General features: G+C 51.0%; 1 protein-coding gene across 4 annotated transcripts in view; it reads right to left on the bottom strand.

The window, feature by feature from the left end:
- Rusc2 (RUN and SH3 domain containing 2) overlaps positions 1-14863 on the bottom strand; it is a 51661-nt gene that overhangs the window by 5112 nt on the left and 31686 nt on the right. For all 4 annotated transcript variants that reach the window (XM_052715661.1, XM_052715662.1, XM_052715664.1 and 1 more), the window contains 2 exons: positions 6282-8384; positions 30-671 (listed from right to left, as the gene is read on the bottom strand). In XM_052715661.1, coding sequence (XP_052571621.1) covers positions 30-671; positions 6282-8316 — 2677 coding nt within the window. In that variant the 5' untranslated portion in view covers positions 8317-8384. The remainder of the gene's footprint in view (positions 1-29; positions 672-6281; positions 8385-14863) is intronic.

The raw sequence follows: 14863 nt of genomic DNA on the forward strand, positions 1-14863 counted from the left end.
GGTAGGATTGCTTGGGCTGAAGCTCATACCATTGTTGGGCCTGGAGGCCATGCTGCCCTCTCCACCTCCCCGAGCCAGGCTCTCTGCCCGGGTAAAGCCAGATCTCCAGGAGCCCAGAGGTGGCAAGCTTCCTGTGCCATGAAGCCGGTACTCAGCCAAGGTCGGAATCGTCTGGTCCTCCTTCAGTGGCTGCTGGGAGGCAGCAGGCCGCACATTAGGAGGACAAGCATGGCTCCATCGGGGGAGACTCTCTGCTGCTGTGGCCTGCTCTGGAGGAGGGGAGCAGGAGGTAGAAGTGGACGAGTCAGTGCTAGGCCCAAAGGGGCCGGCACTCCGGATAGGGGAGTAGCTTCCCAGGGGTGATGGTCTTGAGGTCTCCGGTTCAGGCCCAGCTTTTCTGGCACCCCTGCCAGTGGTCTGGGGTGTGAATGTCTGTGGCTCTCCTGAGGGGGCTGGGGCTGGGCCTTGCGCAGTGGAGATAACCAGTGGGGCAGGCTGCTGGGCACGGCCGCAGCCCGAGAGGCTGTAGAGCTGGGAGAGGCTGTGGAGGGCCCGGGCCTTGGCCAGCTGCTTGGGGAAGTGGTGCTGGAACACAAAGGGCTGGATGGGCAGTGTGGTGGGCCTCTGCTCCTTGCTGTAGCGAAGCACTGGTCGGCTCTCAGGGACACCCCCTGTAGCAGGGAAGGAGGAGGACAGAGGGAGACACTGAAACCACGTGACAGGGAAACCAAAGCAGAACCAGGAGATGACACCCAGTGGGAGGACAGGCCAGCCTGGCTGCAGGACGGGAACAGGGTGGGCATGACCCACACTGGTGGAGGAGAACACTGCTCCTCCTTGTAAAACCTTCCCCGTGTGTTATGATCGAGACTGTCTTCTGCCTCTCCACTTTCTCAACTCCAAAGGTGTTAAGGTGTGTCAGAAGGCTCAGTTCTTACCTCATGAACACTTTCTTGCAAAGGTAGCTGGATTTCAGACTTTCACACAGATGACTCCCAAGCCCCCAGCACTAAGTCACCTCTCCATGATCTTAGATCTCCCGCCATGGGTTTTGCTTTCATTTTAAACAAAAACAGCCTCACTAGAAAGACTGTTCCCAAGCCGTGTCCGGGGAGAGGCGCAGACTCTACCTCATCCACCTATCAGCTTTACCGTGTCCGGGGAGAGGCGCAGACTCTACCTCATCCACCTATCAGCTTTACCGTGTCCGGGGAGAGGCTCAGACTCTACCTCATCCACCTATCAGCTTTACCGTGTCCGGGGAGAGGCTCAGACTCTACCTCATCCACCTATCAGCTTTACCGTGTCCTGGGAGAGGCGCAGACTCTACCTCATCCACCTATCAGCTTTACCGTGTCCGGGGAGAGGTTCAGACTCTACCTCATCTACCTATCAGCTTTGCTCGTTTTTCTTGAAAATGGTAGAACCATTGACAGACTTGGAGAGTCACAGACTCAGTATGAAGATATTGCTGACTTCAAGCTCTCATCCACCCATCACCCTGTCTCCACTCACACACAGTTTGCTTACACACTCCGTTTTTGAGCAAACACAGGAGCAAGACACTTATTTACTTGCAGCTGAACCAGCCTTCCCATTATCCCTAAGTACCGACATTCCCACTTTCCTATGGTCCCCTAAGAACAGGAATGTGTTCCCCAACTCTGAGGGACTTTTCCAGCCAGTTTTAAGGTTAGTGTTCCTTAAAACACAGGTCTCAGAACTAACCTGAGGTCCACTGCATTTGTTAATGGTTGGCTCTCCTAATGACTCTGCACATGCTGCAGATATCTGAATGAACACAAGGTGGCGCCAAAACACGGTCCTAAAACCCTGGGCGTGGCTCAACAACTCTAAGAGGCAGGAATTCATCTCTCCACAGATCAAGAAACTTTTTTTTTTTTTTTTTTTTTTTAAAGATTTAGCTATTTATTATAAGCGCCAGAGATGGTTGAGAGCCTCCATGTGGTTGCTGGGAGTTGAACTCAGGACCTCTGGAAGAACAGTCAGTGCTCTTAACCACTGAGCCATCTCTCCAGCCCCAGATCAAGAAACTTATTTTTGTTTTTTGAGACAGGATCTCAAGTCGTTCAAGCTGATTTTGATCTTGCTTTGTAGCCAAGATTGGCCTTGTATTCCTGATCCTCCTGCCTCTACCTCCAAGTGTTGGCATTATAGGTATGAGCCACCCTGCCACACAGAGAGAGGAAATTTTACATTACGCCATCATCTCAGATTAAGATCATTCAACCAGGAAACAGCAGCGCCAGAGTTTTGTCCAAGCTAGAGTCTGGCTTTTGGGGCCAGTGTTCTCCACCACATCACATCACGTATGCAGTGACGTCAGGCTGGGTTTGCCACGCCATCTTATTTCCATCAATGAGTCATGAGGGATGGGAACACAGCCTCATCAGAGAAGCGTTTCAGAATCAGGCCCTGAGGAGACTGTCAAACTACTCCCTGCCAACCCTAGCGCTAAGGGGGCAGGCTGCTACTCTCCCTGCCACGTTCCAGTCAAACTTCGTTCAGTCCTTAATCACACCACACCACACTCACTGCCATCCTGCGGTCCCTTCCGCCTGAGACCTCCTCACCACACCTCCTGGTCAGAACCTGGCCATTCCCTTTGTAAAGCGTTGGGAAGTATTTTTCTCAATGTGTTTGCTGTCTGTTACTTTTCACAGGAGTTCCAGCAAAGTAAGGGCCGAATCCTATTGGTCGCTGCATCTCTAGGGTCCAGGAAATGAACAGTTTATTGAATGAATCTCTCTTTCTGATTCATCCAGTCTCCTCTATTTCAAATCACTTTATATAAACCGAGTTTCTTGAAAAATAAATTTATCTTATCTTCTGTGGTTAGTGCTCAAAGAATAAAGACAATGCTCCCAGGCATATCTACCATAAATCAGGTGGTTCTCTCCTCCAATTCTCATACATACTAGCCGTTCTCACTGCCCCTCCTCTCTCCCTCACTGGGGACAGAATCTACTCTCCGCTGTACACAAGGCAGGAGCTGTACCAAGCCTACCCCCTGTCCTCTTCCCTGCAGCCCCACGGCTAAGCACTCGGCTTTCCCCTTAGGTCCTTCCACTGAACCACACTTCCAGGCCGAACCCGGTCTTCTCAGCCATATTTATTACAACTAGAACTTTATCAGCGCCTATATAAAGTATATCTGGATTATCTATTTAGTCCTACTCTTTAAGAAAATACTGTCCTCTGCTGCACGTGCCTACCATCCCCAGCACTTGGGAGGCTGAGGCAGGGGGAGCTCAAATTTTAAGCTAGCCTGGGCTACATGGGGAGATTCTGCCTCCAAAAACAAAATCCTCCCTGCTCTTCCCAACATATGGTATGAGGCAGAAGAGTAAGATTAATTTAGAAGGGAGGCCACCTTGAGGAATGGTTGTTAGTTATATCCCCCAGGATAGCCAAAACAAGTTTTCTTACTTTCCTGTGAGAAGGATCTTAAGAAAATTCTAGGCAGAGATGACGCCATGTTGGGTACCTTCTGACAACACCCAGAGTTCCATGGGCAGTCAGTCAGAGCTCACTGCTTCCAGGAAGGGGGTGGGGCTATCAACGAACTCCTCTGGAATCATCCACGGCATCTGTCACTTCATCTGCGCAGGGCTTTTGAAACTGCCGGCTCACCGGTTTGCAACCAGTTACATGCCCGAAATCAACTCCAGAGGCTTTACAAACCAAACTCCACTTTGGCCTCTGCTTCATTAGTTTTGTTCTATCAAGCTTTGACAAGATCCTTTACTAAATGTGGACCCTGCTGCTCAGGTTCAGCTTCTTCCTATCATTCCCAAACTGGTTTTTCCTGGGCTATCCATAAATTCAATGACCCCTTTATTGATTTTAAAAAGGGTGTGTACAATCAAGAGAAAAGACCTGGGATATTTCCCTGGAGACTGACGGAAGAGCGCACTACCTTGATAGAGAAGTTGTCCTGGGGACTGGGGAGGGAGCTCAGCTGACAGAAGGCTTGCTCTAAGGCAGGAAGGCCTGGTCAGTCCTGAGGACTGGCTACATCTAGAGGTCCACTCCTCTGATTCCAGCAGAAGGGAGAGGCAGAAGGATCAGAAATTCAAGGTTGTCCTTGGCTACATAATTTGAGGCCAACCTGGGATGCACAACACCCTGCCTCAAAAAAGTTACCAAAAATATTTTTTAAAACCTTATTTTGTGTGTGTATACGGGAGGAGGCACGTGGACAACTTTTTCCTTCCACCACGTGGACTTCAGGATCAAATAACCTATTAGTAAATGCCTTTCCAAGCTGAACCATCTCACTGACCTAATAAAAATACTTAAATTAAAAAGTATTAAAAATTCCTTAAATTTTTTTAGTACAGTAAAAATACTTTAATGCCCCCTCCTTCTATCTCTCTTCCCTTTCCATTTTCTTGTTTATGTGGTGTGTGTATGTGTACACGTCTGCATATGTATGAGAACATGTAGAGGCCACAAGTTGACACTGGGGATCATTCTTGATCACCCATCTACCTTATTCACTGAGGCAGGATGACCCAATCAAACCCAGAGCTCCTGGATATGGCCAGTCTTGCTGGTTAGCTTGTTCTGGGTATGTCTCTCTGCTGTCTGAGGCTGGAACTACTTGCCACAATTCTGGCCTTTCTGGCATCTGCAGGTTTTAAGGGGGGAGCTGTGACCCCTGGCAGATGCTTCAGTCACCAAGTCTCCTCTCCAGACCCCCTTAAAGTAGTTAAACATTTGGAGACAAGGTAGGCCCCAGCTAGCCTGGAACTCACTGTGGAGAACAAGCTGCCACCAGATCCACCTCCTCTGCCCCTGAGTGCTGGGACTGCAGGTGTGTGGCACCAGGCCTGGCTAGAATATGTATTTTAATTATCACTGCGTGTGTGTGCACAAGTATGGGCAGCAGAGGGCCGCTCTGTGGAGTCCGTTCTTTCCTCTCACAGTTATCGAAGGTCCATGGATTGAACTCAGGTTGCTAAGCTCGGACTGTAAGTGCCTACAGCTGCCAGGCCATCTCACTGGCCCGGTCTCGAACTTCTGACTCTCCTGCCTTCACTTCCTGAATGCTAGGATTATAGGATGTGCCCCATCATGCCCAGTCTCATCCCTGTCAGTACGGGTTGCTCTGCTCCGCCCTTGAATCACAGTATGGCCAGGCTCTATCGTTTCCTTTGTAATTCCACACATCTTCCTGGATGATCAGTTTTAACTCCCCCTGCCCCCAGGGTCTCACTGTGTAGCCCTGGCTGGGCCACCACTAATACTTACAACTCACAGAGCTCCACTCTCACTCAGTCCAGTAACTTTTTAATCAACGCAGGAGTCTCTCCCGTCAGGAAGACACTTCACATCTCTATCTAGACTACCAAGGATCCTTCATTAAGCAAATGGAAAAGCAAACAGAGCAGTAACAACACAGCCACCCTCTGATGAAATCCTCCAGTGGCTCACCCCATCCTGGGGGCTATGCTGAGTCAGTCTACTGCTTTCCTGGAAAGCATCAGATTCTGAGCCTGTGTGGGTTTGTGCAGACTCTTCTGTGAGCCTAGAACCTTCTTGTAAGAGAGTCTACAAAATCTAACCCTCACCTTTCCTTCAGGCAGAGCTTAAATGTAAACTGTTCAGCCCTCCCCTGACACGCCAGTCTAATTGTGCTATTCTTGGTGACTCGAACCCTATACGGCCACCTTTGCATCCGAGTGACTGCTCTTTGTTTCTGTCCCTCGTTGGAACCCCTCGAGGACAGGTTATCTCACTAGCACTACCCCAGTACAGGCTGGGCAAAGTAAACAATGACTTGAACTGCAATAAATAATGAAGGACTGCCTTAGGGGCCTGAAAGGGCAGGGCAAGTTTCAGTTCTGAGGCTTTTGTTTTGTTTTCTTAAAGTGGGGTCTCACTTTGTTGCTCATGCTAGCAATTCTCCTGCCTCAGCCTCCAGAGGCACATGCCCTGTTAGGTTCTTAAGATTACCATCAAAGAACAAACTTCCCCTCTGCCCACTGTGCTCTCCTTGTCGGACATGTCCCTCAGTCGCCTCGAGCACTGTCAATCCCCGCATGTCTACAACGGACCACATGCCTTGTCTCTCTCAGTAATTCCACTTCCGGTCTAAGGGCCTATACTTCTGGCTTCAGGGTTTCCCAGGACACCAGTCTCCAAGTCCTCCTGACCTATTTGGTATTCTCTTCTCCCTGCCCCCACCCCGGGGAAAGAGAGGTCCAGGCTGGTAGGGAACAAACACACAGCCTGGTATTCTCCGAGTTCCTTACCGTCAGCTCTAGCTCTTGCATCCCTCTGGGTATGGCTGCTGGCTGGGCTCCCTGGCAGAGCAGGCCCTGGATCCATCAGCTGGGCCAAGGGGCCCTGCCCAGCAGCTCTGAGGCTAGGAAGTGGCATCTCGCTGGACTGGGAGCCCTGACAAAGCTGGGTGGACCAGGGTTCTGGGCCAAGGAGGTCCAGGCTTGGCCCCAGGGGCATGGATGGCAGACTATGGCTACATCGAGCGCCCTCGTCAACCGGGCCTGCCCTATCTTGCTGGGCTTCTTGGATGGGCGAGAACTCCTGGGAAGAGTCTCCAGCGCTCACCCGGAGTGGTGGGGAGCCAGAGCCCGCTGCAGCTTTCCTCCGGCCCTTGGCCAGCTCAGCAAAAGAGGTGACCCTCCTGGGCGGGGAGGCAGGCCCGGCCAAGGCAGCGGGGCCCTCGCTTAAGCGGACCGGGCAACTCAGCATGCGCTCCAGCGAGCCCAGGCGCACAGGGGGGCTGCGCTCCAGGCTGCGGTCATAGCTTCGAGAGCGCTGCCGGCCGGTGCTCGGGTTGGGGGGCGAAGTATTTGTGTACACCTGCCCTTCAAGGGCAGTGGGGTCCACGGCGGTGGCTGCTTCTGCGGAGGAAGCCACTGCTTCTTGTTCCTCTGGCTGCATGTCCGGCTTCTGGAAGAGGTAATACTCTGAGGGCTGACTGGGGTCTGGGTCTGGGTCCGAGCCAGAGCCTGGTGGAGGACTTATCTTGGTCTGTTCTTCAGAGCAACTGGTGATGGAAGAGCCAGCCGGGCTTGGGGAGGACTGCGAGGACAGGTCACAGGTGACAAGTTTATAGTAATTCTGTGTGGCCACCACAAGGCGGGCCTGGCTCTGGAAGCAGGCTGTGAGGTCGGCCACCGCTGGGCAGGGCTCACAGTGTGGGCGGTAGGAGTTGCAGTTGGCATCGAGCTCAGGAGATGAGGCATGGGGACAACCACAGCCCTCTTCCCCGTCCCCATTTTCAGGGTGGTGGGACTCACAAGACATTTTCGACTCGGCTGGGGAGGGCTGCAGGTCCAGGTAAAAGGCTCCGGGGTCTGAGCGGCTACAGAAGGAAGAGTCACTGCAGGACTGAGGGACGGAGTTGAGGTTGGCACGGGAGCTGCCGTGCATCTTATTGTAGAGGGCGCTGAACGTGACTAGCACACCATCGGAGCTGTCGCAGGAAGAGTCGCTGACATAGCCCATGGACTGGTCAGCTGCCTCCGACTGACTGGACGCGCTGCTGCAGTGGCAGTGCCGAGCGCCCGAGCCCGAGCGCCCGGGCTTCCTTGGGGACTCATCCGAGCTGAGCTTCCACTCTTGGTCAAAGGAGAAGGCGGAGGCGTCGCTGGCTCCCCCTCCACTGCCCCCAGGCCCCCCACCCTCGTCCAGATCCATGGTCTCAGCGTCCAGCTCTGGCCGGCAGCCGTGGCTAGCGCAGCCCTGCTGGCTACCCAAGGCTGCGGCCGGCTCCTGTTCCTGCCCCTCCACCACGCCGGGCCGACTGCGTGTGGCGCCCCATGGCCTGCCCAGGCCAGGGCCAGACGGTGGCAGCTGGAAAGAAGACAGATGGAAGGTGGGCTGGCTGGCGGTGTGCAGGTGGAAGGACTGCTGGGTGGCACTGTCCCCAGTGCCGTCCTCATACAGGTCGCCAAGTCCTGTCTCACCCACACTTTCCTGCACCAAGAAGGGGTTGTGCCGTTTGGGGGCTCCAGGGCCTCTGCCGTCCCGACTCCTACTCTTGATTCCGTCCGAGGACCGCGTCGACGCCCCGGGAGCGCGGTGCAGACTGCTGTAGAGCAGGGAATCGGCTTGTCCCAGGTCCTGGCCCGGCTGCTGCATGAGGCCCAGCTCGGGCGGGCAGAAGGGGTTGGGCCTCGCGCCCCCACCACCTCCGCTCGCCCCCCCACAGCACTGCCTGTCTGGGACCTGACAGTGCACCAAGGGGATGTGGTGGACGATGAGGGTCTCTCCAGTCAGCTTAGGGGGGCTATCCATTCTGGAAAGTTCCAGCAAGGGCATCAACAGCACCAGACACTGCCTGTGGAGCCCAGTGGGGCAGGACACATTTCATCAGGAGAGCTTGGCACCTGGAGAGAGGAAAAGAAAGGGAACCTAATGTCACCTCCCTGGAAATCAGGGGCAGGCCCTTCCCCACATTCTCTTCAGATGGACACACACACATAATCTCCCTTCTCTCTCTTCTGATTCCTAGTTTTTCTTTTCACCTACTCTGGCTCTAAATCCCTCATTCACTTTCTCTTATGTAATCGTTTAACTGAACCCCCGATACCACCGATTTCTTAGTCCAAGAGGAATAAAGGCCCTGGGTCCCGGTGGAGTCCTGACAGACACAGAGGGCGCTGCCCACTTTCTGCCTATAATTCTGTAAGAAATCGACTGTAGGACGCACTAAACCAGCTGACTGAACCTGCCAGCACTGACCTTGTTCTCCCTGAGAATTCCAGAACCTGACCCCTCTGACGACTGTGGGCTCCACACTCTTCCTGTCTCACTGTCGTGATGGAGCTTCATGAACACGGTGGAGAGGCAGAGCGTGACTGTGCGTTCTGACGCCAACCTCTCCTCCTACGGGGGGTGGTGGCCGCTCTTACCCCACCGCACCACTCTATCAGACTCTTACACAAGACCGGGCAAACGGGGCCTAAGGCAATCTCCACGGCGTCCGCCAGCGTTCAGAACGGCTAACGTGCCCCAGCTGGCTTTGCTTTAGCCTAGAACCTTCACCACTGGGATTCCCTGGACAGTCTCCTCTCTCCAAGTTTTACCTCTGATAAGCTAAAGTTCTCTCGGTTGTGAGGTCCTCGGGTCTCGTGGCCACCCTGTGGAGGTGGAGGGCGGGATGAGCCCTCAAACTCAGCTTCCTGAGCTGTCAGAGTCAAGCCTTCTGTCCTAAACTCTCCATGTCTAATTTCTTCTGATCCATTAATCAATCTCTCTTCTCTCCCTTCTGATTCCTATTTTTCCTTTCTACCTACTCTGGTTCTAAATCTCTCATTTAATTTCTCTTACTTAATCATTTAACTGAACCCGCGATACCACCCATTTCTTACATTTTAACTCATTTAGACCAAAGGGCTAAGCTCTCATGTGGAATAGAGTAAAGGGCCAGTGAGTTATATATGCTTAAGGTCATGCACAGGAAATAAATTAAAGGGAAAATGACCAACAACTTTATGTACGAGGGGCAAGTATAGAAAGTTATCATATGATTATATATTACAACTATGTGTGTTAAATCACATTAAAATGAAGACTTCTGAGAGGAAGTCTCCTATATTGGATTTGTAAGCCCCCTTGTGTTGAGTATGGTCATCAGCACGGATGTGGGAAGCAAAAACTGAGAAGTTAAACCAAGTCACAAGATTAAGAGTTATAGAAAAAATAAGAATAAAAAATCTTTTTTGAAGCTGGGCGGTGGTGGCGCATGCCTTTAATCCCAGCACTTGGGAGGCAGAGCCAGGCGGATCTCTGTGAGTTTGAGGCCAGCCTGGGCTACGGTGTGAGTTCCAGGACAGGCTCCAAAGCTACACAGAGAAACCCTGTCTTGAAAAACAGAAACAAAAACAAAACAAAAACCACCTTTTTTGAGGTAGGGTCTCATATATTATAGGCTGGCCTCCAAATCCATATCTAGCCAAGGAGGACCTTGAATTCCTGGTCTTCCTGCCTCCAATGACCATGTGCCAAGACTGCAGGCATGTTCTACCGTGCCCACGCCCGGTTTATATGGTGCTAAGGACTTAACCCAGGTCTTCAGGTACGCTAAGCAAGCAGTACCATAGAGCTGCATCCTCAACCCAGGAGGAAACTTGGTAAATCAAACCCAAGGTGATGGTTTCTAACCTAATGAAAGATGAGGGACTGTATGCTTCAAAGGATCCCACTAAAAAAGCGAGAAGTGAGCAGGGAGGTGGGTCAGTTAGTAGTGTTTGCCGTTTAAGCATGGAGACCCGAGTGTGATCCCCCAGAATCTGAATTAAAAAGCAGGGCACAGTGGCACACAGCTGTAAACCACTGGGGAGGCAAAGACAGGCAACTGCTTAGGACTCTCGGCCAGTCAGACTAGCCGACCTGGTGAACCCCAACCACTGAGAAGCCCTGTCTCAGAAAACAAGGTCCTGAGTAGTGACCCTGAAGGTGACTTCTGGCCTCTATGCGCTCACTCACACAAACCCACAAAAGGGAAGAGCCAACCTACAGAATGGGAGAAGCTTTTAAAACCATACTCTGACAGTGGGTTCTAGTCAAAATACACAAAGAACTCTTACAACTTCATGTATATATATATATATATATATACATATACATATACATATACATATATAATACATATATAAATGCATACACATATACAGGGGCCTTGGACTCACTGTGTAGACCAGGTTGTCTCTGAACTCACAGAGATCTACCTGCCTTTGCCTACAGAGAACTGGTATTAAAAGTGTGTTACTATGCCCAGCACTGAATACATATTTCTCTAAAGAAGACATATGTGTGGTTAGCAAGATGAAAAGATGGGCAATATCATAGTCATTAAGAAAACAAGAACTCCAATGAGATACCAATGCACTCCCAACAGGATGCCTAAACCAGAATATATAGGCAACAAGTACTAATGATGACATGGAGAAAACCCTCGTCCACCACTGAGGGCGTTGTGAAGTGGTACAGGCAGGCCCTTGGGAAGATTGTCATACAGTCCCTCAGAACGTTAAACACAGCCTTACCCATAGACCCAGCAGTCCCACAGGACTAAGACTGTACTCCAAGGGAAAGGGGAACTCGGCCACACAGAAGCTACTGTGAAAACGTTTACAGCAGCATCATTCATAGTAACCAAGAAAGTGGCCAGACTCCAAAATGTCAACTGATGAATAGATAAGTAGAACGTCTCTCCCATCATTTTATATACCAGCTAAAAATTAGTAAAAATGGGGTATACACACACACACACACACACACACACACACACACACACACACACACACACAGACGGACGATTATTTGGCAGCAAAAGGAGTGAATTACTTGTACATGCTACAATATGAATGAATTTTAAAAAGGTAATATTAAGAAAAAGAAGTTGTCACAAAAGGCTCCTTTGTATGGTGTGTGAGTTATATGAAATGTCTAAAACAGGGAAATCAGCGTAGTGGAAGTAGGTTAGTAATTTGTAAGGGCTGGCTGATGGAGAACAACGGCTTAATGGCTAAGGGCGGTCTTTGGGGTGATAAAAATATTTTGCTATTGGACATTGGTAATGGTTACAATTATATACTGGTGAATATACTGGTACGGTGGTTTGAAAGAAAATGGCCCCAAAGGGAGTGGCGCTATTAGGAAGTGTGGCCTTGTTGGAGTGGGTGTGGCCTTGTTGGAGGAAGTGTGTCACTGTGGGGTGGGCTTTGAGGTCTCATGTATGCTCAAGCCACACTCAGTGTCTCAGTTCACTTCCTGTTGCCTGCATATCAAGATGTAGACTCTTAGCTACCTCTCCAGCACCATGCCTGCATGCTGCCATGTCCCACCATGATGATGATGGACTAAACCTCTGAACTGTAAACTATCCAATTAAATGTTTTCCTTTATAAGAGTTGTTGTGGTCATGGTGTCTCTTCACAGCAATAGAAACCCTAACTAAGACAACTGGTATATGAATTGTATCTCAATAAGGGTATTCCAGGCTAGCCAAGGCTACATTGTGAGATCTTGTGTCAAAAAAACAAAAAACAAAGCCCACAAAAGATGAAGGTTCACAGGAAGAGGAGTGAGGAAGAAAGACTGCTGCAGGGGAGAGGCTGGGGGGTAGAGGGGACTCAGAGGGCTGGGGAGGGCTGGGGGGTAGAGGGGACTCAGAGGGCTGGGGAGGGCTGGGGGGTAGAGGGGACTCAGAGGGCTGGGGAGGGCTGGGGGGTAGAGGGGACTCAGAGGGCTGGGGAGGGCTGGGGGGTAGAGGGGACTCAGAGGGCTGGGGAGGGCTGGGGAGGGCTGGGGGGTAGAGGGGACTCAGAGGGCTGGGGAGGGCTGGGGAGGGCTGGGGGTAGAGGGGACTCAGAGGGCTGGGGAGGACTGGGGAGGACTGGGGGTAGAGGGGACTCGGAGGCTGGGGAGGGCTGGGGGTAGAGGGGACTCAGAGGGCTGGGGAGGGCTGGGGGGTAGAGGGGACTCAGAGGGCTGGGGAGGGCTGGGGGTAGAGGGGACTCAGAGGGCTGGGGAGGGCTGGGGGGTAGAGGGGACTCAGAGGGCTGGGGAGGGCTGGGGGTAGAGGGGACTCAGAGGGCTGGGGAGGGCTGGGGGTAGAGGGGACTCAGAGGGCTGGGGAGGGCTGGGTATTTGCAAAAACAGGTGAGAACAAGACAGGGAATGGGGAACAACTGCTTAGTGTCATTTTGGGGAGCAATGAAGAGGATTTTTTAGGATGCTTTGATATAAGAGACAAGACGGAGTTTCCCCTTTACTTCTTTCTTCCTACCTCCTCATACATATATACATACACACACACATATAAAAACATTTGGAGCATATATATTCATCCTATATGCTATAGGATAACAAAGATTAAAAGTTTGGATTACCCTAAAATTCCAATAACGGTCAATTAAAAATATATAGCCAGGTGTGGTGCATGCCTTTAATCAGGCCCCACCTACCTGCCCACCCCCAAATTGTGTGTGTGTGTGTGTGTGTGTGTGTGTGTGTGTGTGTGTGTGTGTCCTGTGCTATTAGCTGAGTATGGTGGTATCCTGTGGCCCTAGCTACGCAGAAGGCTGAAGCAAAGGAATTTCTCCAGGCCAGGATTTGGAGCCGGACTGGCCAACACAGTGAGACCATGGCTCCAGACCATCATGATACAGAAATATGAGTACTGACTTAAAGAGGAAGCAGGAGATGAACTGTATACACTATGATATTTTTCTAAGTTATTTTTATTTATCTTTATGTTTATATGCATGGAAAAAAATTTGAAACACACAACAAAATATTCACAGTGCTGATCTCTGTTGAGCAATTCTGGGTGATTTTCACTTTTTTCATCTGTATATTCTAGTTTGTGTACAGTAAATATACACCATGTACAGAAATAACAGTTTCTGTAAGTAGGAGGCTTCTCCTTGCATGTAATGTTAGATTTCCCTCTAGGATCCAGGCTATAATCCCGAGGCCGGACTAAGAAGTGCATAATTTCTTGGGTACATAGTAATAACTTTAAGGATGCCTCTGGGGTACAGTCATCACAGATCTTCAGGGGGAGCTCCTCCCCACCGCAAGGCACCATTTTCAAGAGACATTCACAAGTAAATACACAAGGAAGGAAGGAGGGAGGGAGGGAGGGAGGGAGGGAGGGAAGGTTGGTCAGGTGTGGTGGCGCACGCCTTTGATCCCAGCACTCGGGAGGCAGAGGCAGGTGGATCTCTGTGAGTTCCAGGCCAGCCTGGGCTACAGAGTGAGGCCCTGTCCAAAACAAACAAACAAACAAACAATTTATTGTTTGAGCCCCCTAAACTGTTCCGAGGACACACACACACTTATGTGGAAACACAAACTCTCAGACAGTCAAGGAAACAGACCCTCTGACCAGGACGACAAGCAAGGAGACTTGGGAGGTTTCAGAGGACCCTTGGGTGGACGGTGCAGACAGCCATGTTCACATCTCTCTCTCCCAGACTAGGATGCAGGTCAGAGGTCAGAGACCTAATCAAACCCGTGGCACTGGAGCTTAGAGCAAGCATGGTGCTTGGAACCTGGCAGTGACCATTTTACTCCTTACTGCTGAGCAGCAGGGTTTTAAATTTTTATTCTGCCAGATACAAGTCCTCTACCAGTTATCTGTCTTGCAATATTTCCTCTAAATCTATGGAACCCCCACCCCATCCCTGACCCCTATTCCATTCAGCCAGCAGAAAGCACAAGAACATTTTTGTTTTGGATGTGAAAGTGTTAAACCTGTCTTAAGGGTGGTGATGGGGTGTGTGTGTGTGTGTGTGTGTGTGTGTGTGTGTATTTGAATGTAGCTCAGGCTGGCCCTGCCTCTGCCTCCTCAGTGCTGGGATTAAAGGAGTATGTCACCACCCCGGCTCCCCTCTACATTTTCACAAAGCACTTTTCTTTGGTGGTGCTGGAGACTGAACCCAAGGCCTTAAGTAAGGCAGACCAGCGTCCCTGATCCATCCCTGGCTGTGCAGAGCACTTTTCAGTCAGGTACACTGCAGCGCACTGATCGTCACGAACATCGAAGAAGGCAAGCCCATCTTCATTTTAAAAAGTAAGGAAGCTGGGTCTAGTGGCGCAGATGCCGGGAGGGTTTCCAGTCAAGGCCTGCCTGGGTACCAACTGAGTTCAAGGCACGCTGCACAATGCACAATCTTGCAAAACTCTATTTCAAAATAAAAAGGAAAAATAAGGGGGGGGGTGACTTGGTGGTCAAATATACGCTCTTTGTTCTTGCAGAGGACCCAGGTTCAGGTCCCAGCACCTACGTGGTAGCTCACACCCATCCCAAACTCCAGTCCCAGGGGATCCAACTGTCTCCTCTGACCTCTGTGGG

This window comes from Peromyscus californicus, unplaced genomic scaffold (assembly GCF_007827085.1).
Source record: "Peromyscus californicus insignis strain IS unplaced genomic scaffold, ASM782708v3 Scaffold_5__1_contigs__length_169319896, whole genome shotgun sequence".
Taxonomy (NCBI): Eukaryota; Metazoa; Chordata; class Mammalia; order Rodentia; family Cricetidae; genus Peromyscus; species Peromyscus californicus.